The following is a 25,612-nucleotide window of genomic DNA, read 5'->3' as shown; positions in this document are numbered from 1 at the left end:
TCTGTGTGGCCGTGGACTCTGGCACTGGGCAAGAGTGGACCAGAGGAGGGAGGGGATGAGACTGGAGTCGCAGAAGCTAGGTCTTTACGTTTTATTGGGAAGGGGAGTCCACTGTAGTGTAGGAAGTTAGACCAACAGGTCTATACCTATGAAATAATCTTTTTTCTGGCTGCTCTGGAGAGCTGCGTAGAGAGCAGCCTCAGAAGAGCTGGGCTGAGGAAAAGCCTGGGCTCCCTTCCCTTGCTGTAACTGGAGTGCCATTCAGCTCTGGGAACCTGAGGCTTCTTTGGAGGCCAAATGCCAGTACTGGCAGTGCAGCCCCTTAGTGACTGACACCTAGTCCTGCAGGGCTGGGTGAATGCCCGCCCAGCGGGATTCCAGTCTCCTGCCGGCATGCACAGAGGGGGCACGACCCTAGGTCCACACGTCTGTCCGGCAGCCAGCCCAAGTGGGGACAAGGACCCAGTCTCATCTCTCAGCCAGGCTGGCCAGGATGCCAATTAGATTGTCCAGCCCCAGCAAATAGCCATCTTCACGGTTGCCCTCTTCCCAGGGTCTTCGGTGGTCCAGGATCTGGCCATCAGGGAGGGGTGTGGTCTTGCCAAAGTCGATGAGCCACACACCAGCGCGATGGCAATGATCATGCACGAAGAGGAGGGAGCTCCCAATCACCTGCGAGCCCCCACAGAGTCAGGCCCTGCTTCCGCAGAAGCCCCCACAGACCAGACCCCGTCACCTGACCCACCGGCCTCTTACCTCATGTCTCCTGAAGAACTCGGAGACCTCCAGGGTGTCCCGGATCTGCTGCAGGCGGTTCAGATACCTCCTCTGGAGAGGACGGGGTGAGCAAATTAATGACGTGCTATGGGAACGTGTCCAACTTAGAGCAGCACCGCACACCCTCAGCTCGGCACACGTGCCTCGGAGAGAGACACTCCTGGCCCACCAGGGGAAGAAAGTGAAGCACAGCGAGATAACTGCCACCAGGGGATCCCGTGGGCCAGGACACCCGAACGGATGAGCAGGAGGTTCCCTGGGTGCCCCAGAACAGATGAGCAGGAGGTACCCTGGGCTTCAGACACTCCCCACACCTCAGGGCTCTGGCTCTCACCAATACTTCTGTGTCCCCTTGCATGAACTCCTCAAAGACGCGGGTCACCTGCTCCCGACTTCGGGTAGTCTTGAAGTCGGTGCTGCAAGAGCCGTCGGCTTTCTGAAGGAGGTGGGCAGGGAGTGTCAGGGGCCGGGTCCCGCCTGGAGGGAGAGGATCATGCAAGGGGTAGCCGGGCAGTGCCACCCTCCACCCCCTCCCCCATGTCAACGTCTAGGTACCAGGAGATGGTGGCTAGAGGGTGTGGCCTGGCAAATGGAGGGGGGGATGGGGAGGGGAGGGCCGGGCGGGCCCCTCCCGTCCTGGCCCACCTTGATGCCCTCGATGCGGAAGCCCAGCGTGGTGCTGGAGCTGATGCCTTCCCGCCACTGCATGTAGCGCGGCTTGGTGACAGCGCGCTGCGCGTGCTCCTCCTCGGTGGGCGCCTCGGGGTCCACCGCCAGCATCTTCTTGTACATGTCCTTGCGCAGCTTGGGCCGCTCGCGGGCTTTGGTCAGCTCCTCCTCCAGGTAAGTCCTGCAGGGGGGGTGGGGGACGGTCGTGGGGGGGCGCACAGAGAGGCCCCCCCAGTCCCTCCGCCCTCCCCGGAGCAGGGGGCGCACGCATCCCCACCTGACGCCCATCTTGCAGTCCAGCACACAGGGCCCGTCGAAGCCGTCCAGTAGGTCCTGCAGCTGCAGGTAGCTCTCGCCGTCGCGCTCCACCTCGCCGTGGAAGGCGGGCACGCAGCCCCGCAGCGCGTCCGCCATCAGCCGCGCCAGGCAGTAGCGCTCGGGCTCCGAGCTGCGCTTCAGGATGAGCCCACTGGTGCCCGCCGCCTTGAAGCTCCCTGCGGAGGGCTGGGCTGAGCGCTGGGGGGGGGGGAGAGGGGGAGGGGGGGAGGGGGTCCCGGGCCCGGCCAGCCGCCCCACCCCCACCCTGCGAGGCCTACCTGTGTGGCCCGCCAGCTGCACCCACGAGTAGCGCTTCTTGAACGGGCTGATGACCGGCAGGTTCACCATGGTGCGGATCTTCTGCCAGTGGCTTTTCTGAAAGCGACACGGGGGGGGGGGGGGGGGGGGGGGGGGTGGAGTCCCCTGCCTGTAAATCGGCGTCTCCCCAAGGCCTCAAGTCCCTTTTCTGGAAGGGAAGCAGAGACTGGAGGATTCCTCTGTTCATCCCTTAACTCATTCGCTCCTTCCCCTGGCTGTGAGGGGTTTGACCAGCCCTGAGGGGGAGCCGCGGCCAGAGAAGGCTACTTGGCTTCTCGAACAGACAGAAAATAAATAAATAAAAGCCCTGGACTCTGGTCAGAAAGCTCAGCTCCACCACTCAAAAAATGGTAGGGGCAGATGGCTGAATTGTTCCATGGTGGTTTTTCTTCCTCTTTATTAAGTGGTACTTAAGTTCGAACTCAGGGACCTGTGCCTGCTCACAGGGGCTCTAACCCCCCAGCCACGCCCCTCAGCCCGAGGGTCACCCTTGATGCCAACTCCCAGCTTTACCAAGGGGAAATTCTGAATAGATTTGGGGTGGAGCCAATGCCTCAGGAGATTGGGCGGGGGGGGGGGGGGGGGTGGCTGAGAAACAAACCTGTGTGTATGTATCAGTTTGTAAAATGTGGGAATCGATTCCCTGGCTGCAGGTGTTGCGTGGTAAATGAAGCCTGAGCGTGACAGGCATTCAGCTCCCCTGTCCCATTCCTTGGCATGAAGCAAAAGCCAGACAAACCTAGATCTCCGATTCACTCACTTGGGATGCTAGTTCCTTTCATTCAGAGACACTGATACTGAAGGAACCCTTCACATAAGACCAACACAGTGAGGCCAGCCTGGCGTCTCAACACCCCTCATCTTGCCTCCGTATTCCACGGACTCCTTGGAATTGGCCTTTGGTGCTGATCTGTGAGCTGCAAAGCAGAGGGCCTGTCATCTTCAAGCAAAACTGGCAGAGAATCAGATGCCCTGTAATCCTAGCTACTCAAGAGGCTGAGATGGGAGGCTCACAGTTTGAAGCCAGCCCATGCAGGAAAATCCGAGAGACTCAACTCCAATTAACCACCAAAAAAGCCAGAAGTGGAGCTATGGCTCAAGTGGTAGAGTGCTAACCTTGGGTACAAAAGCTCAGAGTGAGTGTCCATGCCGAGTTCAAGAGTTCAAGCCCTAGGACGGACACACACACACACACACACACACACACACACACACATGCATACTGGCAGGAAAATGTAGGAGTTATTTTGGAGAAAACCCCATGACTGGTCTAGGAAGGTGGCTCAGTGGTAGAGTGCTTGCCTTGCATGAATGAGGCCCTGGGTTCGATTCTCAGCACCACATAAGGAGAAAAAAAAAGGCTCGAAGTGATGCTGTGGCTCAAGTGGTAGAGCGCTAGCCTTGAGCTGAAGAGCTGAGGGACAGCGCCCAGGCCCAGAGTTCAGGCCCCACGACTGACAAAAAAAAAAAAAAAAAAAAGAAAACCCCATGACTTAGGAACTCTATCCAATCCTGAAAGTATCTCATATATTCTGGATCTTTTTTGCTTCCCTCCCCAAATTCATCCATGCTGTGTCTCCTCTGTGAAGCACACAGGTCTGTGTGTCCACTGCCCCCTTGCAGGTTTGCTTGCTTTTCAAAGGAGACTAGAAGCCAACATCCCTGCTGCAGGAGAATGTGGAGAGGGAGAACTGGGGAGCGGAGGGCTGCTGACCATAAAGCCTTGCACACAGGGAGGCGATGGGGGTTGGTGACAAAGCTTTGAACAGTTGGCTCCCATCCTGGCTTTCTCACTTTCTGGCTGAGTGAACACAACCAAGTACTGTCATCTGTGTGGGCCTGTTTCCTCTGGGAGGACATAGCGGCTGCCCTAACACGAGCCACCATTTACTGCTGCATGCCAGGCACCTTCGCATCTTCCTTCAGACAGCCCTGCTCTCCCATTGCTACTGAAGTTCCTACATGGCACACTGGGGTGTGATCACATGTCCAATCCCTGGGGATCTGGGGGTGTAGCCAGAAGCAGCCCACTAGCAGCATGACATCTCTTTCAAAACTCCCTTTTAAAATCTTTAAATACATACAAGGCTTGCATTCTGCTAACATAATAAAATCCAAGTTTTATTATAAAACTCCCCACCTCCAAACCCTCAAGTAAAATTCCAGGGAAGTGATTATGCACCACGTGAATTAGCCCCATCCCAGACCTCTTCTCTTGTGTTCACTCAACAATCATGCTATGACGCCCAGACCCAGCAAGTATGAGAGGTGGCATTACTAGGCTCATTTTATAGGGGGCTCAGAGGAATTAGCATCTCTTAACATTCTGCATCTACAGAGTCCAAGTTTCTGACTCTTACCACTTCAATTCCTTCCCTGTGGTCCAACTGCCCTAGCACCTTCCAGAGCCCATGTTACCCTTCTGTCTGGCTGGGAGGGCTTTGATTTCTGTGGAAACACTGGGATTTGCTGTGGTGCTCTCTCCATTGGCTCCACACCTTCCCTTTATCCAAAGGAAGGAGGTGGATAGGAACTTCAGGTAGGCTTATGAGTCTAAAGACAGAATTCGGGATAGCAGTGTAATGACAAAAGAAAAAAGCTGTAGCTCTGTAGCCACCCTAAGTGGAAGGGAGACCTGGGCACGGTGGCTCACACCTGTCATCCTAGCTACTCAGGAGGCTGAGATCTGAGGATCAAGGGTCAAAGCCAGGCTGAGCAGGAAAGCCTGTGAGACTCATTCCCAATTAAGCATAAAAAAAGCCAGAAGTGGAGTTGTGGCTCATATAGAAGAGAACTAACCTTGAGCAAAAAAGGCTCAGGGTCAGTGCCCAGGCTGAATTCAAGCCCGAGGATCAGCACACGCACGTGCGCGAGCATGCATGCATGCATGCACACACACACACACACACACACACACTGGAAGGAGAACCAATCTTGGGTTTGGTCAGGAAAAGGAACTATCTTTCCTTCTGGGGTCCTGAGGATACACGAGGAAGCTAAAGCTGGAAAGGGGGGGGCCTGGTAAAAACAGGGTTCATTGAGCTAGGACTGGCAGCCACGCTAGTAGTCCCAGCTACAAAGAAGGCTGGGGCAGAAACATCATTTGAGCCTACTAGTTCACAGACCAGGCTGGGAAACCTAGTGAGACCTAGTCTCAATTAAAAAAATTGAAGTGGTACACCAGCCCTTGGCTGATGTGTGATAATGGCATCTACTTGTCCCCATGCCAAGGTGAAATGGGGCCACCTCCTACTCTCCCTACCTTGGTTTTGTATCTCACAGGAGCTAAGAGCAGCAGCGACTAAGGCTGGTGGTTCTAACTGGGCAGGAAACAAAGGCCTTTCATGCTCATTATCCCTCGCTGCTACCTCCAGAGGTTTCTTATGACAGGATCTAGCAGCCCTGTCAGTCATGGATGCAGTCAAACAGGGAAGGAGTTGATGCTAGTGTCTCGAACCTGACTCACTGCCATCTTCCAACTCAGGTAACCTTCTACGGGAGGTACCTTTCCACGGAGAAGATAATGCATTCACAAATTAATGTATCCAAAGAGCGTTTGGAGAATCATCGAGTGGGTGGGTTGGTAGGTAAGTGGGTGGAGATTTTCTCTCATGAACGGGCAGGGAAAGATTTTTGAGCAGGTGAGATGTTTTATTGTAAGGGTATTGGGGAGCAGATTTTTGATATAACTGGGTGAGATGGAGATACCAAGAAGGCCAGAGCTTCATCCTTTGGCCAAACCCTCCTTTAGAAATCAACACACGAAGCCAGGCATGGGCAGCTCACATCTGTAATCCTAGCTACTCAGGAGGCTAAGATCAGAGGACTGCAATTCAAGGCCATCCCAGGCAGGAAAGTCCATGAGTCTTATCTCTAATTAATCACAGAAAATGCTGGAAGTGGAGCTGTGGCTCAAATGGTAGAGCACTACTAGCCTTGAGCAAAAAGGAGCTCAAGAACAGGGCCCAAACCCAGAATTTGAGCCCCAGGATCAGAAAAAGAAGGAAAGAGAAAGGAAGGAAGGAAGGAGGAAGAAAACCAACACACAGACAGAGGCAACTTGGGCATCATGGGCAAAAGCCAGGGTGGCTTTAGCACAGGAGGACCCAGCAGGCTGAGCGGGCAGGGCTTGGCTGGGTCCTAGCTCAGAGTCCCCTCGCCTAAGCTTTGTTGAGAAGCCTTGAGGATACCTGCTCCCCCTTTCACCGCACACGGCCTGCCTCCTGCCAGAAGTGAGCCTGCGCTCTGACACTGGCTCTCTTCCCCACCCTCTGTCCCCTTCATGGTGTTTCTGGCTGAAGCTCTCTGTCCGCCCAGCACCCACTCCATGTTCTAGTTGTCCTATCAAACTAGCACTCCCTGTGCTGGGGGCGGGGGGAGAGCAAGCAGTTTAAATTTATAAAATGATTTGCACTAAGGTATGAGTGACCCACGACTTCACCTTCCCATGGGCAATTGCCTTCTTAAAAGGAAGTCTGTTAACCTAAATTCTGCTCTATAATTAGTGGAACGTGATGTGTGGGGGTTCGGAGTGCGGGAAGGGGGTGGCATCCAGGTCTCCTTACCTAGAGTGGAGCTCGGAGAGAAGAAAACCGGTAGGGCACCCACCCTCTCTTCTGCAATAGCCGCCCTGCAGCTGTTCTAGGAGGCAGTCAAGGCCTCAGGGCGGTCCTTGCTAAGCCACATGGGGGGTTCCCTGCCTAGGATCCCCTCCATCGGAGGAATGGACACTGGACAGAGCCAGGCTGCCCCCGGTCTCAACCTCTCCGCTCTGGGAAGCCGACTCAGGCTTTGAGAAGGCAAAGCTGGTTGTATTCGCCAGACAGAGGCAGGAAGAGCCTCTCTGGGTCCCAGGTGTGCCCAGGCTGAGCTGGCAGAGGTCGGCCAGGTGGCAGCCCTGGAGTGCAGACCCAGTACCTTCTCCCAGGTGTATCCTTCCAACTGGGGAACCCTTAAAGGCGACCTGGGAGGGCGCTGCGCGGCTGGCCGCAGGGACGGCAGAGGCAAAGTCCGCTCAGGGTCCTTCTTGAGGACGCAGGCACACTCTGTCAACAGCTCCGAGCTTATCTAATGCTCGGCCCTGGCTGTTTGCCTTCGGGGAGGCCCCGCGGGCTGGGGGTTGGGAAGGCCTAGAAGATGCAGCCTTGGGCCTGGAAAGGCCACCAGCTCCGGGCAGCGCCTTAGAGAGGCCAGGCCCTGGGTGGAAGTGGCTGACCAGGATCGGCTGTGGGATCTCCACCGCGCGCCTGCAGGGACCCCCAGGGCGGAAGCGGGGTGTTCCCACGCCCTCGGCCCGCCTCGCCCTTCCTCCCTCCCTGCGCCCGCCTCCGGGACGTCTGGAATTTGAGCAGAGGAGCGGCCGACCCGCCCAGGGCAGGAGGGGATGCGGGGTGTGTGTGTGTGTGTGTGTGTGTGTGTGTGGACGGGGTCCCCGCCCAGCTGCGCGTCTCCCCGTTCCCGCCCGGGTGTGCAGGCCGGGATGAGGATGAGGGAGGGCTCCCGCACCTGTGGCCCCGCGGCGGGGTGGGGGGAAGGGGTGTCCCCGCTCGGGGCAGGTGTTTTTGATTGTGTCCCCCTCTGTGTGTCACTGTGCAATCCCCTCTCCCCGCACGGTAAGTCTCCAGGTGTGCGGCGGGGGTGAGGGTCCGCGAGGCCCAGGCGCGCCCCCCCGCTCTCCCCGCGTCGTCCCAGCAACCGAGGCACGCGTCCCGGGAGGGCCGGGGGCTCCCTGGAAGTCGCCGCTTCTGGGGAGAAAGCCGAGAGAGATCCTGGGTCTGCGCGTCGCGCCGGGGGCACAAGCACCACGTGGAACCGACGCAAGTCCACGCGGACCGCGGCCAGCGAAGTGTCCGTCCGCGCTTCAAGCACCGCGGGGTGCGCAGCGCACGCACCTTGGGGCCCGGGTCACAGCCAAGTGGGTGAGCCTGGCCCCCGCACATCCAGGCAGCGACGAACAGGCTGATCCGGTCCCCCTCCAGCCTCAGTTTACCCTCCCACCGGCCACGCGTAGGCGCGGCAGGGCCGGGAGAGCCGGGCGCGCGCCAGGTGGGGCCGCATCCGGCGGCCGCCCCGCGCCCCTCCCTCGCGGCGTCCCGGCCGCGTGCGGGCGCCCGGAGCAGACGGCAGCGGCTCGCGAGCCGAGCGCGGAGCGCAGCTCCACTCCCACTCAGGAGCGGGAAACCGTGGCAACGGCGGGGGGGGGGGCGCGTCCCGGGAGGGGGCGGGGAGGAGGCGCGCGCGCCCCGCCCGCCCTCCCGCGCAGCCACCCGGCGGCGCCCGCCCGACCCCGGGGGCGGGTCGCCAACTCCTCACCCTCCTCCGTCGCCCCCGGGCCCGGCCGCCCGCCGAGCCCCGGCGGAGAACTGCCAAGGCTCTTCCGGGCCGGTGAGGCTCGGACCCTCGGCGCGGGACAGCGGGGGCGCCCGCCCGCGCGCGGGCCCCCACCCCGCCCCCGGGAGCCCCCGCGCCCCGCGCCGGCCCCGCCCCGCGGCCCGTACCTGAACCGCGTCCTCGCTGGCTTCCAGCTGCACGTTGCCGCGGCTCCGGCTCTCGCTGTCGCTCAGCAGGTCGTCCTCCGAGTCCTCGAGCAGCGACGAGGAGCCGGTGGAGGACACCGACGAGGTGGAGAGGCGGCGTGGCTGCCGCAGGTGCGAGCCCGCGGCCGGGAGCCACTCGCCCTCCGGCGGGGGCGGCCCGGGGCTGGCCGGGGCGACGTCGGGCTCCTCGGCGGTCACGGTTAGCTGCGGGATCACCGGGGCAGGGGCAGCCCGCGGGAGCCCGTTGGGGACCTGCCCTCCGCGCCGCTTGGCCCCGCGGGCCCGGGGAGCCCCGGCGGCGGCGGCCGCCGCGACCGCCGCGCAGCGCGCCTCGAAGAGCAGGCGCAGCTCTCCGACGCTCCGGCGCGGGGCCCGCTCCAGCCCGGGGCTGCGGCATCCCGCGGCCCCCGGCTGCGCCATGCCCGTCGGGCCCCCGGGCAGGGTCATTTCCCGACCATGGAACCGCCGCCGCCGCCGCCGGCGGAGCTGCCGGCGGGCTCCGCTACCAGCCCGCGGCGCGGCGGAGACTGGAGGAGCTCAGCGCCCCGGGCTTGCGCCTGCCCCGGGGCGGAGCCTCCGCGCCTCCCGCCGGGCCCCGCCCCGCCCACCACGGCAAGGCCACGCCCCCAGGCCGCGCCCCTCCCACCGCAGCAAGGCCCCGCCCTCCCGGGCCGCGCCCCCTCCCAGCCTCGCCCGCCCTCCCACTTTCTGGGAAAGCGCGGGCCTCGCGGGGACCCCTCGCGCCCCCCCGGGAAGCCTCGGGGCGCACCCCGGGGAGGCCCAGCTTTGGCAGAAAACCCAGGCTGGCCCCCTGCGGGTGGGGATGGCTCTGTCCCCGGGGCCTGCCGGGGAGGACTTCTCCAGCTTGGAGGGGAAGGCGCGGCCTCTGGCCCCGGGCCGCGCGCTGCGCTCGCTCCGTCCCGCCCCGGGGCTTCGGCCTGCAGCTCTTTCTCCTGCCCGGGCTCCTGAGCAGAGTTCAAGGCCTGCGGCCCCCCCCCACCCCGTGAGGGCGTTCAACCCGAGGCTGCCCCAGGGTCGAGCCCGGCGGCTCCCCCAGGCCTTTCCGTGTGTGTGTGTGTGGGGGGGGCAGGTGCACTCCTCTTTCTCTCTGATTGTCCCAGCCTGAGTCTCCCCCCCATGCTGAGCCCTTGCTCACCGCCCTTTCTTGGAGCTGGACGCTTGAAGTCTGCGGTGGGTGGCTTTAAGCTGGTCATTTCACCTCTCTGAACTGAGGCCGGCCCTCCTCCACGGGGTGACTGTCCAAGGAGTCATATTTAAAGAGTGTAGCTAGCTCAGCGCACAGCACTGCCCAGCCTGGGGTTCGAGACCTCTAAAAGAAAAAAAAAAAAAGTGTGAAATCGCAAAAGCCTGTGTCATTTTCTTTGTGGCAGGGCAGGTAGAGTTGGAAAGCTCTCGAAGGGGCCTTTGATATAATCCTGTCCTCACTCACCTGACACAAGCACTGGAGGGGAGGCCAGGTTGGGGCGCTTGCACAAGACTGCAGCTAGCTAGTGGTACCACCAAGGTGTCCTAAGTCCCCTGTCTGCTTCTCCTATGCTAATGCTGTTTCTTTCATTAGCATCTCCTACTTCCTGGCAGAAAACATTAGGGTCACCTAGTGAGGAAAAGCCTGAGGCTCCTGGGTGAGCTATGGGACAAAGTCAAAATAGCAGGTGCTCCGTGTCAAGGCAAGAACAAACTGTGAAGCTCTACAACCTGTTTTTAGTGTTTCTCCTCTGCCTTTGTTCCCAGATATATATAGCTATAGATATATACACATATATGTATATATATGAGATCTATCTATATATATGAGATCTATCTATATATATCATATATACCCCAGATATATGAGCTATACACATATGAGATGGAGTCTTACTATGTATGGTATCTTAAAACTGCTGGGCTCAAGTGATCTTCCTGTCTGTACCTCCTAAATGACTCACCAACTCAGCAAAACAGCATATCTCTTTCACACCCTTCAGCCGGGTGATCCTCCTGGACTGGACGTTATAGCCCTGCCTTCTGAAGGGCCTCAGTGCTCACCTGCATCTGTGGCCTTCAGGCTTCATTTATCTGCTTGAGAGCTGCAGTCCTCCTGGGGGGCAACCATGCTGGCACCCAAATACTGGGAAAGGGAGGCCTGGAAAGTGGGACGTGCACAGTGAGGGCTTTCCTCATTTGCCTGTGCTCTCCTCCACCCCACGTCCACGACAGAACCAGCAGCCTCAGGGACAGGAGAAACATCGCTGTTCACTACCACACTCTGTGGTACAGGGGAGCGGACAGTTTGGACTGTCATGTTTCTCCAGACAGAACAGGTGGTGCCAGGTCTCTTTCTGGTAACATGTCATTCACTGTGGAGCTCGGTGCCCTTCCAAGGGACTTCCTGATCAGAAGACTCCAATATTCTGTGGCAATACCATTGACTCACTCACTTATTCACAGAGTAAACAAACTTCCCTTGAGCAGCTGCTAGGAGCCAGGCTAGGCATAAAGAAGATCCAACTGAGTGGCCCCTTACTGGGAATGATGATAGGAACCAGAAAGGATTCAACCAGAAAACAGGTCCCCAGATACCGAATGGCTGCCTCCACTCTGTTTCCAAGGGATTGTCATTCAGCCCCGGGGAATTACGGTGTCTGAGCTGCTTCATCCACCCAGGACATTCAGCGGCAACATTAGATGGGGAAGGACAGGAGCTCTCTCTTCCCTCTCCTGGACAAAGGCTGTCTGTCTTCACTTGGCAGATAGGCTCCTGACCTTCCCCTGCCGGCCCCATCCCTGACAGCCGAGACTTTGTGGGAATGTTCTGGAATGGGTGTAATTGACAGTATTTAGCAGGGACCTAGCCAGTGCTCCCTGACCATTCACAATCTTGTCCCTCTTGTCTAAAGCAAACAATGTGTCACCATGCCTGTGTGTAATAAGAACTCAGTCTCTCTTATCACACTCTGGAGACAAGGGCTGGGTCCTTCCAGGTGCCCATGTTCTTGTGAGTCTGCTCTTGAATGGCAGAATCTCCCAGTTATGACTAAGTGGGGGCAGAGTTGGCCAGGAGGCTCTGAGGTTGGGCGCTGGGGGGTGTCCTGAAGGGTGCAGGGGCGTTCCCCCCTCTCATGCAGGGTGCGGTGGGCGAAGCCCAGCTGCCGCTCTCAGGCTGGAGCCCATGGGGCTGCAGCCCCATTTCTTTAACCTAAAAGACAGGAAGCCTACGTTGCTGCTGCGGATGGAGGCAGCCTCCCCCTGACACTACCTCCCTCTTTCTGCCATTCTGGAGGTCCAATGGCCCAGCACGTGTAGACCCCGCAGGAAGTCTGCTAGGATCCTCCCCCTCCTTGTTCTGGCCCTGTTGATTGGGTGTGGATGGTGTGCCAGGCGGGTGGGGGCGGGAGGCCCGGAAGACACTGGGGAGGCTGGGGGTGTGCCTCATGGTAAATGCCAAGTTTAGGGAGTAGGAGCGCAGGCAATCTGGAGGTGGGGGGTGTTGAGGTAGACTTTGAGGAGCATGACAGGGAAAATGGACAGACCATTGCCTTCGGGACAAGGTAAATGAGCTTGTGTGGTTGAGCATTGTTTGAGCTCTGCGTGTGCTCAGCAAGACAGGGCGAAGTGGAGGTGGGGCAGCGGGGGAGGGAGAAACGATTCTTTTGAAGGCTTGGAGGCAGTTACCATGGAAAGGATCAGAACTCTGTTGGACTCTTACTTTCCTGCTCTGAACTTGATTCCTGGTCATGGTGGGGAGGTAGTCTCCTAATATGTAAAGGCAGTGTGTGTCAGAATGACAAGAACAGGCCAAGCCAGGGAATCTTCTTTGGAAGGTCCCCCATACCAGACTGGGTGCCCATGAGAACCCTAACCTGGAGGCAAGGTCCCTCCACTTCCCCAAGTCCCCAGGTGGGAGCCTCTGTATGTGTGTGGGGGTGGAGGTGGTGCCTGTTCTGGGGCTTGAAATTAGGGCCTCAAAGCTGTCACTTGGCTTCTCTCCTCCATCTTCCATCCCCAAGGCTACTTAAGCCACAGCTGCACTTCTAGCTCTTTGCTAGTTAAATTGTGGAGATAAGAAAGACCCTTGTATCTCAGCCTGGAGCTGTTTTGGTACAAAATTCTCTTTTTTTGGTAGGCATTGTTCTTAAAAAGTGGATGAAGTGGGTGCTGGTGGCTCATGCCTTAATCCTAGCTACTCAGGAGCCGAGATCTGAGGATTGAGGTTCAAAGCCAGGCCAGGCAGGAAAGTCCAAGAGACTTTTATCTCCAATAAACCACCAAAAAACTGGAAGTGACGCTGTGGCTCAAGTGGTAGAACGCTCGTCTTGAGCTGAAGAGCTGAGGGACAGCGTCCAGGCCCAGAGTTCAAGCCCCACTATTGACAGAAAAAAAAAAAAAAAGAATTCTGGTGCCAATGGCTCATGCCTCTCGTCCTAGCTACTCAGGAGGTTGAGATCACAGTACAGAGCCAGTCCAGACAGTGAAGTGTATGAGACGCTTATTTCCAACTAACCACCAAAAAGCCAGAAGTAGAGCTGTGGCAAAGTGGTAGAGTGCTAGCCTTGAGCAAAAAAAGCTCAGGGACAGCGGTGCCTAGGCCCTGTACCAGCACACACACCACACACACACACACACACACACATACCACATACACACACACCACACACACACAAAAATTGAACAAAATGAAGTACAGTTCAGCAGAGGATGTATGGTCAGTTGTGTGATCTCTTGGTCTCTGTAATGTTTTATACTTGGGCTGTGTTTTGATTGAATGCCCTCATAACAACCACAGTAGACCAGCTGAGCCATGGGGTGAATCTGCAGATCTGAAACTGTAGTTCAGCTAAGTCTGTCTCCATCCTCTCTCTTCCCCTACAGATTACAAAGAACTAAGAGGCTCCACATGCTATTCTCAACAGCTGGCTTTGTGTGTGTGTGCATGACACAATTCCTGGGGCCTGAACTCAGGGCCTGGGCACTGTCCCATTGCTTTTTTGCTCAAGGCTTTTCCATTTGAGACAGATCCACGTCTGGCATTTTGGTGCTAAACTGGAGAGAGTCTAATGCAATTCCAGCCTCCTGAGTAGCTAGGATTACAGGTGTGAGCCACCTCTCCCGGCCTGACATTTCTGAAGCAGTCTCTTGCATTAGTCTGGTCTGAGCTGGTCACTAAAATGCTCTCTAGGAATTCTGCACCCCAGTTAATTTACAACTTCTTAGCTTTTTTTTTTTTTTTTGGGGGGGGGGGTCCAGTCGTGGAGCCTGAACTCTGGGCCTGAGCGCTGTTCCTCAGCTCTTCAGCTCAAGGCTAGTACTCTACCACTTGAGCCACAGTGCCACTTCCAGCTTTTTTCTTTTTGCTTATGTGGTGCTGAGGAATTGAACCCAGGGCCTCATGCATGCGAGGCAAGCGCTCCACCACTGAGCCACCTTCCCAGCCTCACAACTTCTTAGCTTTATAACTAAACTTACTCTTTTAGTTCCTGATCCTGTCTTGTCCCATACCCATGTAATTCTCCTGTAGTCTTTGCTCCATCACATTTGGATGATAGATTGGCTAATTCTACAAAGCTTAAACTCTCTCTCTCCTCTCTCTCCCAGCATTTACCGAGCCCCCGAGGGACAAGAATGCTTAACACAGTGTTGACAGATTGTGTGTCCAGGGCCTGTGTGTGCTAGGCAAATACTCTTTCACGAGGCTGCAGGCCTCCCTTCTTCTTGAGGCCCTGTCTGTGTAGACCAGCACGCTTTCAAAGTTGCATCAACCTCCCTCCAGTTCCCCCCTGCCTCAGTGAACCGCTGCTCCAACCTGAGGCAGCTTGGACCCAGCACCTACCACTTACTTGACCACTTGGACCTTCCTATCTCTGGAGGGGGCAATGACCTGGGATGATCTTGCTTTCTCTCTATGTTCAGATAAACAGCCTCAACACTGAGGCCAGGGGCCCTCACAGATCTCTTACTTATACAGGACACTCTTTAACACAGGACAGAAAATAAACAGGAGGGGGGGAAAATCCTGTGCCTAGGCCATGTAATAGCTGCGAGGGTGGGATTCTCACTGGGGTTAGGTGTGTTAGGAGCCACCTTACCCAGTGAAAGCGTTCTGGTCTCTTACCAAGCCTCAGCAAGAAAACAGATCCAGAGGCTGCTCTAGTGTAGGCAGTACTCTACAGAGGCTTCTGGGAAACCGGGCTGCTAAGGCATGGGGAAGGTTCACTCAGTGGGTGCAGGGCTAGAAGTGGAAAGAAGGAAAGGAAGAAAAGAGTTCCACTGGACTTTCAAACACGGCTGTACAAGGTGCTACTCAGGATGTGAGCCTCGGACTAAATCTGATGCCTTTGTTACAACGCCACCACGCTTCTTCACAAAAAGCTGTTCAATTTGAGTGACAAGTCAGGACTTCACAGAAACCAAGAAGAGCAGCAGCGTTCTCTGTGAAGGGAAACTGCAAACAGCACTTACGCTGCACCCACCAGAAGCAAGGCAGACAGACATATCTACATCTCTCTATGTCTATGTATCTTATATCTATATCGGGAGCTAGGTATCTGGACACTGGCTTTGGTTCTTGAGCTAAAGTGTGTGACACAATCGCGGGTGCCACTCCCTTCAATACTGAAGTGAGCTCAGCAAGAAGCCTGCCGGCAGGGCAACCTAGTGTCCTCTACCTGGCCAAGACCCCAGCTCAGCTGAGAGTGCAGGCAGATGCCGGGCCTTGACCCCCTCACCAGACCGGAGACCGGGCTGGCCACGTTTGTCTTCTCTGGTTGGCTTTTCTCCCTGCCCTGTGCTGTGGCTTCTGGGCGTGCAAGGGAGCAGCAGTGCCAGTGGGGAAGGGCGGGCAGCAGTGGTAAAGTGCTACAGTGTGATGCAGTTTTAATAAAAATTTTATTACACAGCCATAATGTAATTGACACTTTTCCAAATCCAAATGATACTAAATACAGATCTACACAGTGGGTCAGAACGACTCCCACAAATCATATGGATTCTATGATTTTATGCCTTTTAAAACCAGAAAGAGAAAAAGGAGTCCAAGTTTGTTTGACATGATAGGAGAGGTTCCAGCAGCCCCAAGACTCTGCCAGAGCCCCGGCAATATTTAACAGTCTGTGATTCCACATTTACACAATAGTCTATAAAGAGCTTTGGTCAATGGACTGTTCAAGTATATATGATTTTAATGAGTCCATCACCAGTCCTGTGCCCAGCCCGGCTGTGTCCCAGCTACAACATAGCTGTGTTACAGTCATAGTTACCAATCTTACAGTCACAATAAAAACCATCCATTGCTGCTTCCTTAAGAGTAAAAAAAATGTAAACTAAGTTAAAGCAACACTGAGGCTGTACTGAATCAGAAAGAGCTATCAAAGTTTGTTTTTATGTTTAAATACAACGGAACTCATGATTTCCCATCATCCCCCTTCCTTAAACGAAAGCAGAGCGGGATAGAGCAGAGCTTCCTCTCCCTTCCGCGGAAGTCAGCGCTCAGCTGTTTCTTTAGCTTAGTTCTCGGTATATATAGTGAGTCGTACTTTGTTCTGGAAAGATTTGTTAAATGCCACTTTTATTTACACTTGGAGCTTTACACCTGAGAACGATTATCAAGCAGTCAGCTGATCTCTTTCCAAACATCTCATCATGACACACACACTTCTGCTGGCTTCACCCTCGTGCACAACACTATATGCTTACCATGGATATGCACACTCGGCTCATGCTGCTGACATTTGCAACCTAATCTGTTTGTTTGCTCTCCACATTCATGTTGAATGATCTTGAAAACAAAACAACATGTTATTCTTGCCAAAACATGAAAACAGGAGGAGAAGATGGGTAGAACTGGGTGGGAACAAGACATACTACGTCCAGCCAGGAAGCTGCGCAGGAGATGCGCCAGACGCCTCTGCTGCTTCCCCTGGCACTGCCCTGGATCTCCCTCCCGCCTGCCAGGTCGCGGCTGAGGGCAGGGGAATGAACCAGAAGGCTTTTTGCTGCCCCAGTGGGGAGGTGATGGGGGAAGGGGCAGAGAGGGAGTCACACAGCTACAGCAGCCAGGCCTGTTTAGTAAGAAGAGTCACATTTAATGAGTTTCTTTCTTGCAGTTTCAGATGCTCAAGTACAGCTGAAAAAAATCTGAAACAGCTATAGACCCATGACAGACTGATACAAAGAGTACTGCATTTTTAAAAAATGATAAAAAAATCCACACACACACCTACACGCACGCACGCACACACACACAGACACACACACTCACTCTCAAATTAGGCCCCCCCCCCCCTCCCCACAAATGTACACTTTTTGGAAACTAAACTGGTTTTGAAAATGCCTCTTCCACAGAGAGGGAAAGAAGGGAGAGATAGGAAGGAGGGTTGCGGTGCCTCATCTCCACTCCCTTGAAAGGGTCAGGCGCCAAACGGTCGATGGATGGGCCCACGGCAGTCTGGAGGGAGACTGTCCAGCGCTGCTGCTATTGCCACCAGGGGTCCAGCAAGAATCCCAGCTCCATGGTAATACTGAATGTGTGCAGAGTGGCCAATGAACTGTGCTGGTTAAAGAAAAACCAAAACCAGAAAACAAAACAAAACAAACAAACAAACAAAAAAAAAAACCAAAACCGGCAAAACACAAATCTAAAGACCTGGAAAACCCGAGACAGCCCAGATCCACACTGGGTGGGGCCTAGGGGCTGGTGGAGACAAGGGAGGTCTATACAGAGAATGGTTTATATTACAGATGACTGGCAGTTCAGAGTCTCTTCCCAGTTCTACTGCTGCTCCAGCCCACAGAGGGCAAACCAAAGGAAAGAGGAGAGGAGAGGTGGGACACCAGTGGGGCATGCAGGGTTGGAGGCAGCAGGCTGGGTGCGCTCAAATAAGCCCTCGTCGTTTTTTGTAGTCCTCTAAGTTCAGAGATCTCCGTGGAGCTCCATCCTTGGCTGGCGGGGCCTTGGAGGTGATGGCCAGAGCCTTGGACTCTGCGGGAAGGAAGGGCAGACTGGTGTATGAAGAGCCCAGCACACAGGAGAGCGCCTTTGCATCCTGACTGCAGTCTGCTCCATCTCGGAACACACCTGTGGCCTGTCTGACACAGCCTCTACAGGCATTGGGGAGCAGACACCCCACTTCTTCCCTACGGTCAGGCCTCCTCGCTGGCTGAGGGATGAGGATTCGTCTGGCACCCAGCTATCCCATGCCACACGTACCTGAGCTGGGAACCTGTAAATCAATCTTCACATCAAAATCATGGACTTTGAACAGGTCTTCTGAGAGGTCACTGGCTGACTTAGAATTCAAATCTTTGTCTTTTCCCTGGCCCTGCAATGAGAAAAGGAAAAGGTAAGAACATAAATGTAAGTACATTTCAAGCGGCAGCAGCCATTGGTGTCAAAGCCCTTGCTCAGGTTCATTAGATTTCCCTGTTAATGCTCTTTACATCTATTTTTATTTTTGGGGTCTGGTACTAGGCTTGAACTCAGGGCCTTGTGCTTGCTTGAGTTACATAACTTATCCTGACTTTTTAAAATTAATTTTAGCCGGGCGCTGGTGGCTCACGTCTGTAATCCTAGCTACTCAGGAGGCTGAGATCTGAGGATTGAGGTTCAAAGCCAGCCTGGGCAGGAAAGTCCATGAGACTCTGATCTCCAATAAACCTTGAGCGCTGTGGCTCAAGGGGTAGAGCACTTGCCTTGAGTTGAAGAGCTGAGGGACAGCGTCCTGAACCAGAGTTCAAACCCCATGACCAAAAAAAAAATTAATTTTAGTTTTTTGTTTTTTTTTTGGTTGGTTGTGGGGCCTGAATGCTGGGCCTGGGCGCTGTCCCTCAGCTCTTCAGTTCAAGGCTAGCGCTCTACCACTTGAGCCACGGTGCCACTTTCAGCTTTTTTCTGCTTATGTGGTGCTGAGGAATTGAACCCAGGGCCTCATGCAGGAGAGGTAAGCACTCTACCACTGAGCCACCTTCCCAGCCCTAAAATTAATTTTAAAATTAACTTTCAAAGTTACTTTTTTCTCTGCAGTGCTGGGGGGTTTGAAACCCAGGGCTGTGACCATACCATGATAGCGGACTGCTACTAAGCTACATCCTCAGCTCTACGAGGCTTTTCAGATTCTTTCTCTTGGGAGGGAGGACAGGAGAGGCCATTAGGAGCCTTTTCAGAGTACAAAGTGAAACGGAGAAGGCAGGCTCGGGCCTGCCGCGTGTGAGAGGCAGGGTGGGCTTAAGACAGTTAGCCACCTTCTGATCTAAGGTTTCAGGAATTCCCAGGACAGCTGGGGCTCCACAGGTAAAAACCTGAGGGAGAAAGTGGCTTTTAGATGGGCAGTTTCTCTCTGAATACCATGATCACAACCATCAACAGCTAGGGCACACAGAGGAAAGACTGCTAGGTAGAAGTCTATGTTCCTCCCTGTGGGAACATCAGGCTCTCGGCAGGTGAGGTGAGGTGATTTCAGGTCCTAGTCAGCATCCTCGCTGAGCAGCCGGGTGGGAGGGCACTTGCCTTGCTCATTTCCTTTGGAGCATCGGGTAACACTCCAGAGCCATATTTCGCATTGAGCTGGGCTAAGATGGCAGCTTGAACAGCCGGGTCTCTGGACTGAGAGAGATTTTAAGTTATTATAGAGATGTGAAACACCCAGAGTCCTGCTGCCAGACTCTTTCACATCTATTACCTCCAACATCACAAGCGCCATTGTGGACCCATTACCAAGGCTGCAGAGTATTCAAAGGCAGTAGATAAGGCAATCAAAGGCTTCAAAACTAACCCCAGACCACTCAAGTCCACGCAACAGAACATGCTATGAGCTCAGCATCTCTGGAGTGGGATCCAAACTCCAAAATGCTCCTAATATCCAAAAAACAACATGGTGCTACGAGTGAAAACTGAACATCTGACGTTATGTGTGGCCAAATGCAGGCCCACTAAAAGTATGTTGCATCTAATATGAAACGTAAATGAACCTCGTCCCAAGCTACCTCACTACACATTTGTGAATATTCCCAAATTTCCTAAGCTCTGTAACACTTCTGGTTCTCTTCAGCATTTTGGATGCTGTGCTGAAGTCTTCTGCACCCACCCTGGTGCAGAGTTTCACAAACCCATGCCAGGTTCTGACTACCCGTATGCCCTCTACCAAGATAAAAAAGGAAGTATATAAATGCAAGCAAATCCCAGCTAGGAAAACATTATTTTTAACTTCATTATTAGTTCCCTAATGGGATTCATTTCATGTCCTAGAATCTCGGTTCCCAACTAGAGACATGCTCTCTGGGCACTCACATTGGAAACGATGGTGGGCTTACACTGCCGCCTGGTGAAGGGATCCATCTGCTGGTTTTTCATGTTGTGACTTTCAGCCTGGAACAGAGTGTGCATTTGTCTGAGGCTTACATACAAATAATGTATTTTAAAAGGACCGAGAGAAATCAAATCCTCCCTCGAGAAGGTCGGAGCAGAGGCTCAGGGTACAGGACTTGGCCTAGCATGCATGAGGCCCCAGGGTTTAATCCCTGGCACTGCAAAGCAAAACAAAACACCAAAGCACACAGGGTAGATGGGAATAACAACTAAAAGTGAGAAACTGGTAGCAATGGAGGAAGGGTAAGACCCTATGTGTCCATTTCATTTCATGAACAAATCATACAAGGTTTGTGTGATAGAAACACTGCATGCCCGCTAAGTGCATGTTGATCGCAGTAAATGGGAAGAAGAACTCGGGCAACATGCAGAAAAGATTTCCTACCATTACATTATGGTTTAAAGCTTCAGGGATCCAGATGAAGTTGTTGTCTTACTCACCACAAGGGCCTTCTCAGACTCCACAATGTTCCACTCCCGGTTCCGCTGGTTGATGTAGCTGTGGGTGAGTAAGAGGGATGAGTCAGAATGCTGGGTTGTGAGAGGAGGGATGGGCCATGGAGCCCTAACCACAGAGATCTGTGGAGTGTGGGCAGCAATGTGTACAAGGCTACAGGTGGCCGGACTGCTGACGCCAAGGTCCCTGGGCCCCCAAACAGGCGTGGTAACACACCTGATAGCAGATATGTTCTTGGTCCGCTGGCGGTCCAGGGCCTCTGCGCGCTCCTCCAGCTCGTTGAGCTGGTCTTGGATTTGTTTGGCCTTGTCCTGATCCCCGAGGTCCTCAGCCATGGCCTGCATCCAGAGAGACACGAGAGCTCTTGGGATGTGGAGGAACAGTGACACACGGATAAACTTTTGCCCAGTGACCTGGCTGTGGGCCCTGAAACCCAGGCCCCCAGGGCTAAGATGCCCTAACCTAGTGAGAGGCCCCTCACCCACTGGCAAGGAGAACAAGGCTCTACCCGAGGTGGGCTGGACAAGGTCAGTGGGTATGTGATAAGACTGACTACGACTCCAGACTCTTCCGTACTGGGAAGTAGGAGAACACGATAAACGAGATCAATTCCAATTTATACAGAAGAAAATGGCCAAGGAACGAATGCTACTTGGACATGTTAAGAATGCTCTGTATTGCTTAGAATTAGCCAAGAATCTTCTCCCAATCCTGCCGCCACAAACTTTTTTTTCTTTTTCCTCTTTTTTTAAATTATTAATAAGTTTTGTGTGTGTGTGTGTGTGTGTGTGTGTGTGAAAATACCGTACAGAGCACAAACTTTTTTTGTTGGTCATGGGGCTTGAACTCTGGGCCTGGGCGTTTGCTGTCCCTCAGCTCTTCAGCTCAAGGCAAGCGCTCTACCACTTGAGCCACAGCGCCACTTGCAGTTCTCTGGTGATTTACTGGAGTTAAGTTTCATGGATTTTCCTGACTGGGCTGGCCTTGAACCGTAATCCTCAGATCTCAGCCTCCTGAGCAGCTAGGATTACAGGCGTGAGCCACCTGCACTTGGCCTGGACAGGCAGCTTTTGATTCCCTAGACCCTAACAGAAGAGGCAAAGAGGCAGGAACAGATCCTTACTTTTTCCTTTAGCAGCTGAGTCTTCTTCATAGCATAGTTGGGTGGAGCTTTCCTGAATCTTTCTTTTTCTTTTACAATCTGTACCGGAGAGAACAGAGAGGAGATAGCAGCAGTGAGGCATTCCCACACCATTTCTGTGGACAGGTTAAGCGAGCCCATTTTGGAGGCAGGCTGCTAGGTTAAAGGAGCCAGTTCTTCCTAGAGCACTGTCATGCCCCAGAGAGCAAGTGAGTTCATTCCAAGGGGTCTCAAGCTGCTTCCCGCAGGCCCTTCTGGGACATTTTGAAGGAGCAAACACCAATACACAGCAGCAGCCTAAGGCCTGGCACTATGAAGCTAGCACTATCCAAGATGACACAGATCAAAGGATTTTTTTTTTTTTTTTGGGTCCGGTCGTGGGCCTGAACTCTGGGCCTGGGTGCTGTCCCTCAGCTCTTCAGCTCAAGGCTAGCGCTCTACCACTGGAGCCACAGCGCCACTTCCGGCTTTTTTATTTTCTGCTTATGTGGTGCTGAGGAATCGAACCCAGGGCCTCAGGCATGCAAGGCAGGTGCTCTACCACTGAGTCAACTTCCCAGCCCTGAAGATCAAAGGATTTTTATCAAAGGGTTTTTGAAGAAAGCTCTAGAAGGACCAAACCTAGGTGAACATATATCCCTAAAGCCTGAATGCACTTGAGTTGATGTCTCATCTGCAGATGAGAATGTCCAAAAGCCTGTTTATAGTTAATGCAATACTAGGATTTACTTATCTTCATGCATAGTAAAAATGTCAAGATAGAGGCAAGAAAAGGAAGTCATGAAAGTCTCTTTTTTTGGTTGGGTGTAGGGCTTGAACTCTGGGCTCTTCAGCTAAGGCTTATGAAGAAGGTTCTTAGTGAACCTCCAGGCTCTAGGGTCCAGGCTTCTTACCTCTTCAATGTCCTGATCATTGAATTTATAATTGAGAGCTTCTTTAATAGATAACTCCTTCTTATTAATTTCATCTAGAGTGGGCAACTGCATGCCAGCAGAGAACATCTGGAGCAAAAAACAGTGAAGCAGTTATTAGTAAGATATTTAGGAAACAGACTTGCTGCTCTGGAACAGCTGCTGGGGGGGTCTCCAGCTACTTACCGCTTCTTTCCACTTCATGAACTCACTTTCGGTGAATTCTTGGTTTGAGACAAACTCTAGGCGGAACACTCGCTGGTCACTGCCATGCCTGCATGAAAAAGACAAGTGTCTCCAAGAATGTGCTTGCCAACTGCAGCCAAGGCGTGGTATGCACTACCCACCTCTACCTTTGTGCTTCTCAGCCCTTGGAAATCATCTAGACTTATACATCCTTGAAGGCTAAAGTACCAACCTTCAAGAGCTAAACAAAGATCAACCAAGTCAAACTCTGGAGTATCAATCTGACACAATAAACTTCCCAGGATTTTTGTTTTGCTATTACCAGGGCTTGAATTCAGGGCCCCGTGCTGGTATGGTTTGCTTGCTTGGCTGGTACTCTATCACTTGAACCATGCCCCCAGTCTGCTTCTTGCTGGTTATTTTGGACGTGAAGTCCACCAGATTTTTCTGTCTAAGGTTGGCTTATTAAACGTGATCCTCTAGATCTTACTCTCCTGAGTAGCTAGGATTATAGGCACAAGCCACTAGCCTTTTACAATCTCATTTGATCAGTCATTACTTATGCGAACTACAGAATTTTTGTTCATTGTTTTGTTTTTGGCAGTACAGGATTGTGGGCCTTGAGCTTGCTCTGCAGGAACGTTACCACTTGAGCCACACCTCCAGTCCCTCCCAGGGTGTTTTAAGGGCCAGTCAGGCCAGAGCTGACAAGGCTAACAGGGAATCAGATGAAGTTGGGCAGTGCTTCAAAGTGAGTTTACAGTCAAATACCCGCAGCCAATCCATGCTATGCAGCATCATGTGATGACTCGAATGGCACACCGAGTCTGTTCCCTCCGGGGGAGAGCAGGGTCTTTCTACTGACCACTGTCTTGGCAAAGTTAAGGGACTCAGTGCCATTCTCTTAGTGACTCTCTAGCCACTCTAGCCCAGGTGTATCTTTTAAAACAAACCAGGGGAGATGATGGGGAAGGGAGGAAGGAGGGAAATGGAGAGTCCATGGTGATCAAATTAGGCCAGGGTTCAGCCATGGCTATTACCTGCATTGGCAGTGTGATCCTGGTAAACTAGGTCTACTCCTTCCTATATGGGGTCTTTAGAATTCTCAGGCTCCAAGAGGGCAGGGATTTGTGTATGTCTGTTTTGTTCTCTCCTTTATCCTGATGTCTAGAACAGTGCCTGGCACATAGTAGACATGCAGTGAGTATCTGTAGAGTGAATGATACTTCCATTTTACTGAAGTGGAAACTAAGTCAGGAAAGGTGCCCTGACTTCACCGATGCAGTTAGTGAGGTGAGAGGGCTAGGGCCAGAAGCCAGGCTCTGATCATGCTCACAAGCCAGGCCTGCAGGACTCTGGCAGAAGGGTCCTTCTCTGTGTCCTACCACTTCATCGCCCTTCGCGCCCCATGGGGGAGAGCAACTTTCCCACAGGCTGGCAGAACACAAGCCTCCCTCCGCGGTGCCCGCGGGGACCGCCAGTGCTGAGTGCCACAAGAAATCACACCAGAGTCACAGGTAGTGCCTCTCACCGCAGCTGTAGCCCTTTGTTTGTTCTGGTGCCACCAAGCTGGTAAACTTTGGCAGTTTCCACCACACCTGTGATCTCAGCCACCTAGGGAAAAGACAGACAGGCGTCAAAAACACACTACTCCGGTTCTCCGCACTCCTATCTGTTCTCCACCTGAACACAGAGTAGCCCTGCGCCGTAGAGCCCCGGCATGTTTCTGGTTTGGAATTCACATGGCCAAGAACAGGAAGCCTTGTGTCCATGGTAATAGAGAGAAGAAGTGATCTGGCACTTCAGGCTTGTGCCACTGAACATAGCTCCAGAAGCCAATTGGACATTGTTTTTGGAGACAAGGTCTTGCTCTGCAACCGTGGAATCAAAACTCTCAATCCTCACGCCTCAGCCTCTTAAGTGCTGGGATTACAGGACTGTATTACAAGTCCAGCCAACAATCTGAACAACGATTTTCTTCTTTTCTTTAATAAATTGATAGCCTGAGGTAGTTATAACAGGAAAGAATGTTGGCTAACATACTTACGTAGTGGCAGAAGAGTAACCAATTTGTTCAGTAGCCCAACTCCTAGTAAGGGAAGCGTATATACATATATATGTATTTTTTTTGTGGGGGGCAGTACTGGGGTTTGAACTTGAGGCCTTCCACTGGCTAGGAAGGCATTCCACCATTTTAGCAACACCCCCAATCTGGGAATCATTACACTTAAACATGGACAAGTGTTGAAGGAAATACCAACCCGGTAAACTGGTTTGCTGTTGTGGTTTCCAATGCCAATCCGAACAAAACATCCTGTGACAGTTTTTGCAAAGAAGGGCATGTGACACCAACGCTCTAGCTTATGCCGTGACAACCGAACCCGATTCAATTCCTCAGGTAGGGAGACTGGTTGTGATTTTGGAGGGATCTCTTCTTTCCTGTGAGGAACCCAGGGGCAATAGAAGTATCTATCAGCAAAACTGAGAACAGAGGGATGAATACCTAACCCTAGGTACGGGTGATTAAGAGGAGAAAACAAACACCAGGAAAATAGCATGCTTCCTGTAACCATTACTGTGATGCGTCTTGACTAAGGCTTCACCCCCGGTAAGAAAATAGGTGGCTGCAGGCCTGGCTCAAGAGCTAGAGCTCAGGGCTGGGTTTGTTCCTCAGCACCACATAAGCAAAAAGAAAAAAGCCGGAAGTGGCACTGTGGCTCAAATGGTAGAGCGCTAGCTTGGAGCTGAAGAGCTGAGGGACAGCGCCCAGGCCCAGAGTTCAAGCCCCACGACTGGACCCCCCCCCCAAAAAAAAAAAAAAAAGAGCTAGAGCTCCTACCTAATAAACACAAAGCCTTGAGTTCAAACCCAGCACCATCAAAAAAATTACAAAAAAAAAAAATTCAGATTTTGGGGCTGGGAGTGTGGCTTGGTAGAGTG

General features: G+C 53.4%; 3 protein-coding genes across 3 annotated transcripts in view; 1 reads left to right on the top strand and 2 right to left on the bottom strand.

Annotated features, from left to right (window-relative positions):
- The window catches only part of Ehd4 (EH domain containing 4), a 738,029-nt gene that overhangs the window by 349,617 nt on the left and 362,800 nt on the right, over positions 1–25,612 (top strand). The window lies entirely within an intron of this gene.
- Itpka (inositol-trisphosphate 3-kinase A) lies at positions 103–9,065 on the bottom strand. Its single transcript, XM_042687918.1, has 7 exons — positions 8,580–9,065; positions 2,043–2,139; positions 1,724–1,940; positions 1,423–1,627; positions 1,112–1,213; positions 757–828; positions 103–672 (listed from the first exon to the last, which is right to left on the bottom strand). The coding sequence occupies exons 1-7, from the start codon at positions 9,063–9,065 to the stop codon at positions 469–471; spliced, it is 1,383 nt and encodes a 460-aa protein (XP_042543852.1). The 3' UTR covers positions 103–468.
- Positions 15,485–25,612, bottom strand: part of Rtf1 (RTF1 homolog, Paf1/RNA polymerase II complex component) — a 40,266-nt gene continuing 30,138 nt past the window's right edge. The window contains exons 8-18 of the mRNA XM_042687904.1: positions 24,934–25,111; positions 24,204–24,286; positions 22,673–22,760; positions 22,469–22,576; positions 21,558–21,635; positions 20,651–20,772; positions 20,419–20,476; positions 19,900–19,977; positions 19,120–19,215; positions 17,824–17,935; positions 15,485–17,595 (exon numbers count right to left, since the gene is read on the bottom strand). Coding sequence (XP_042543838.1) covers positions 17,489–17,595; positions 17,824–17,935; positions 19,120–19,215; positions 19,900–19,977; positions 20,419–20,476; positions 20,651–20,772; positions 21,558–21,635; positions 22,469–22,576; positions 22,673–22,760; positions 24,204–24,286; positions 24,934–25,111 — 1,108 coding nt within the window. The 3' untranslated portion in view covers positions 15,485–17,488. The remainder of the gene's footprint in view (positions 17,596–17,823; positions 17,936–19,119; positions 19,216–19,899; positions 19,978–20,418; positions 20,477–20,650; positions 20,773–21,557; positions 21,636–22,468; positions 22,577–22,672; positions 22,761–24,203; positions 24,287–24,933; positions 25,112–25,612) is intronic.

The sequence above is a fragment of the Dipodomys spectabilis genome, unplaced genomic scaffold (genome assembly GCF_019054845.1).
Source record: "Dipodomys spectabilis isolate Male_0828 unplaced genomic scaffold, ASM1905484v1 ptg000108l, whole genome shotgun sequence".
Taxonomy (NCBI): Eukaryota; Metazoa; Chordata; class Mammalia; order Rodentia; family Heteromyidae; genus Dipodomys; species Dipodomys spectabilis.
This window is presented reverse-complemented; position numbering and strand designations above follow the sequence as displayed.

Coding starts and splice junctions, on each gene's coding strand:
- Itpka (XM_042687918.1), bottom strand. CDS start 9,065: ATGACCCTGCCCGGGGGCCCGACGGGCATGGCGCAGCCGGGGGCCGCG. Junction 1,941..2,042: donor GCAGCTGGCGGGCCACACAG/GTAGGCCTCGCA, acceptor AGCCCTCCGCAG/GGAGCTTCAAGGCGGCGGGC. Junction 673..756: donor AGTTCTTCAGGAGACATGAG/GTAAGAGGCCGG, acceptor GGGGGCTCGCAG/GTGATTGGGAGCTCCCTCCT.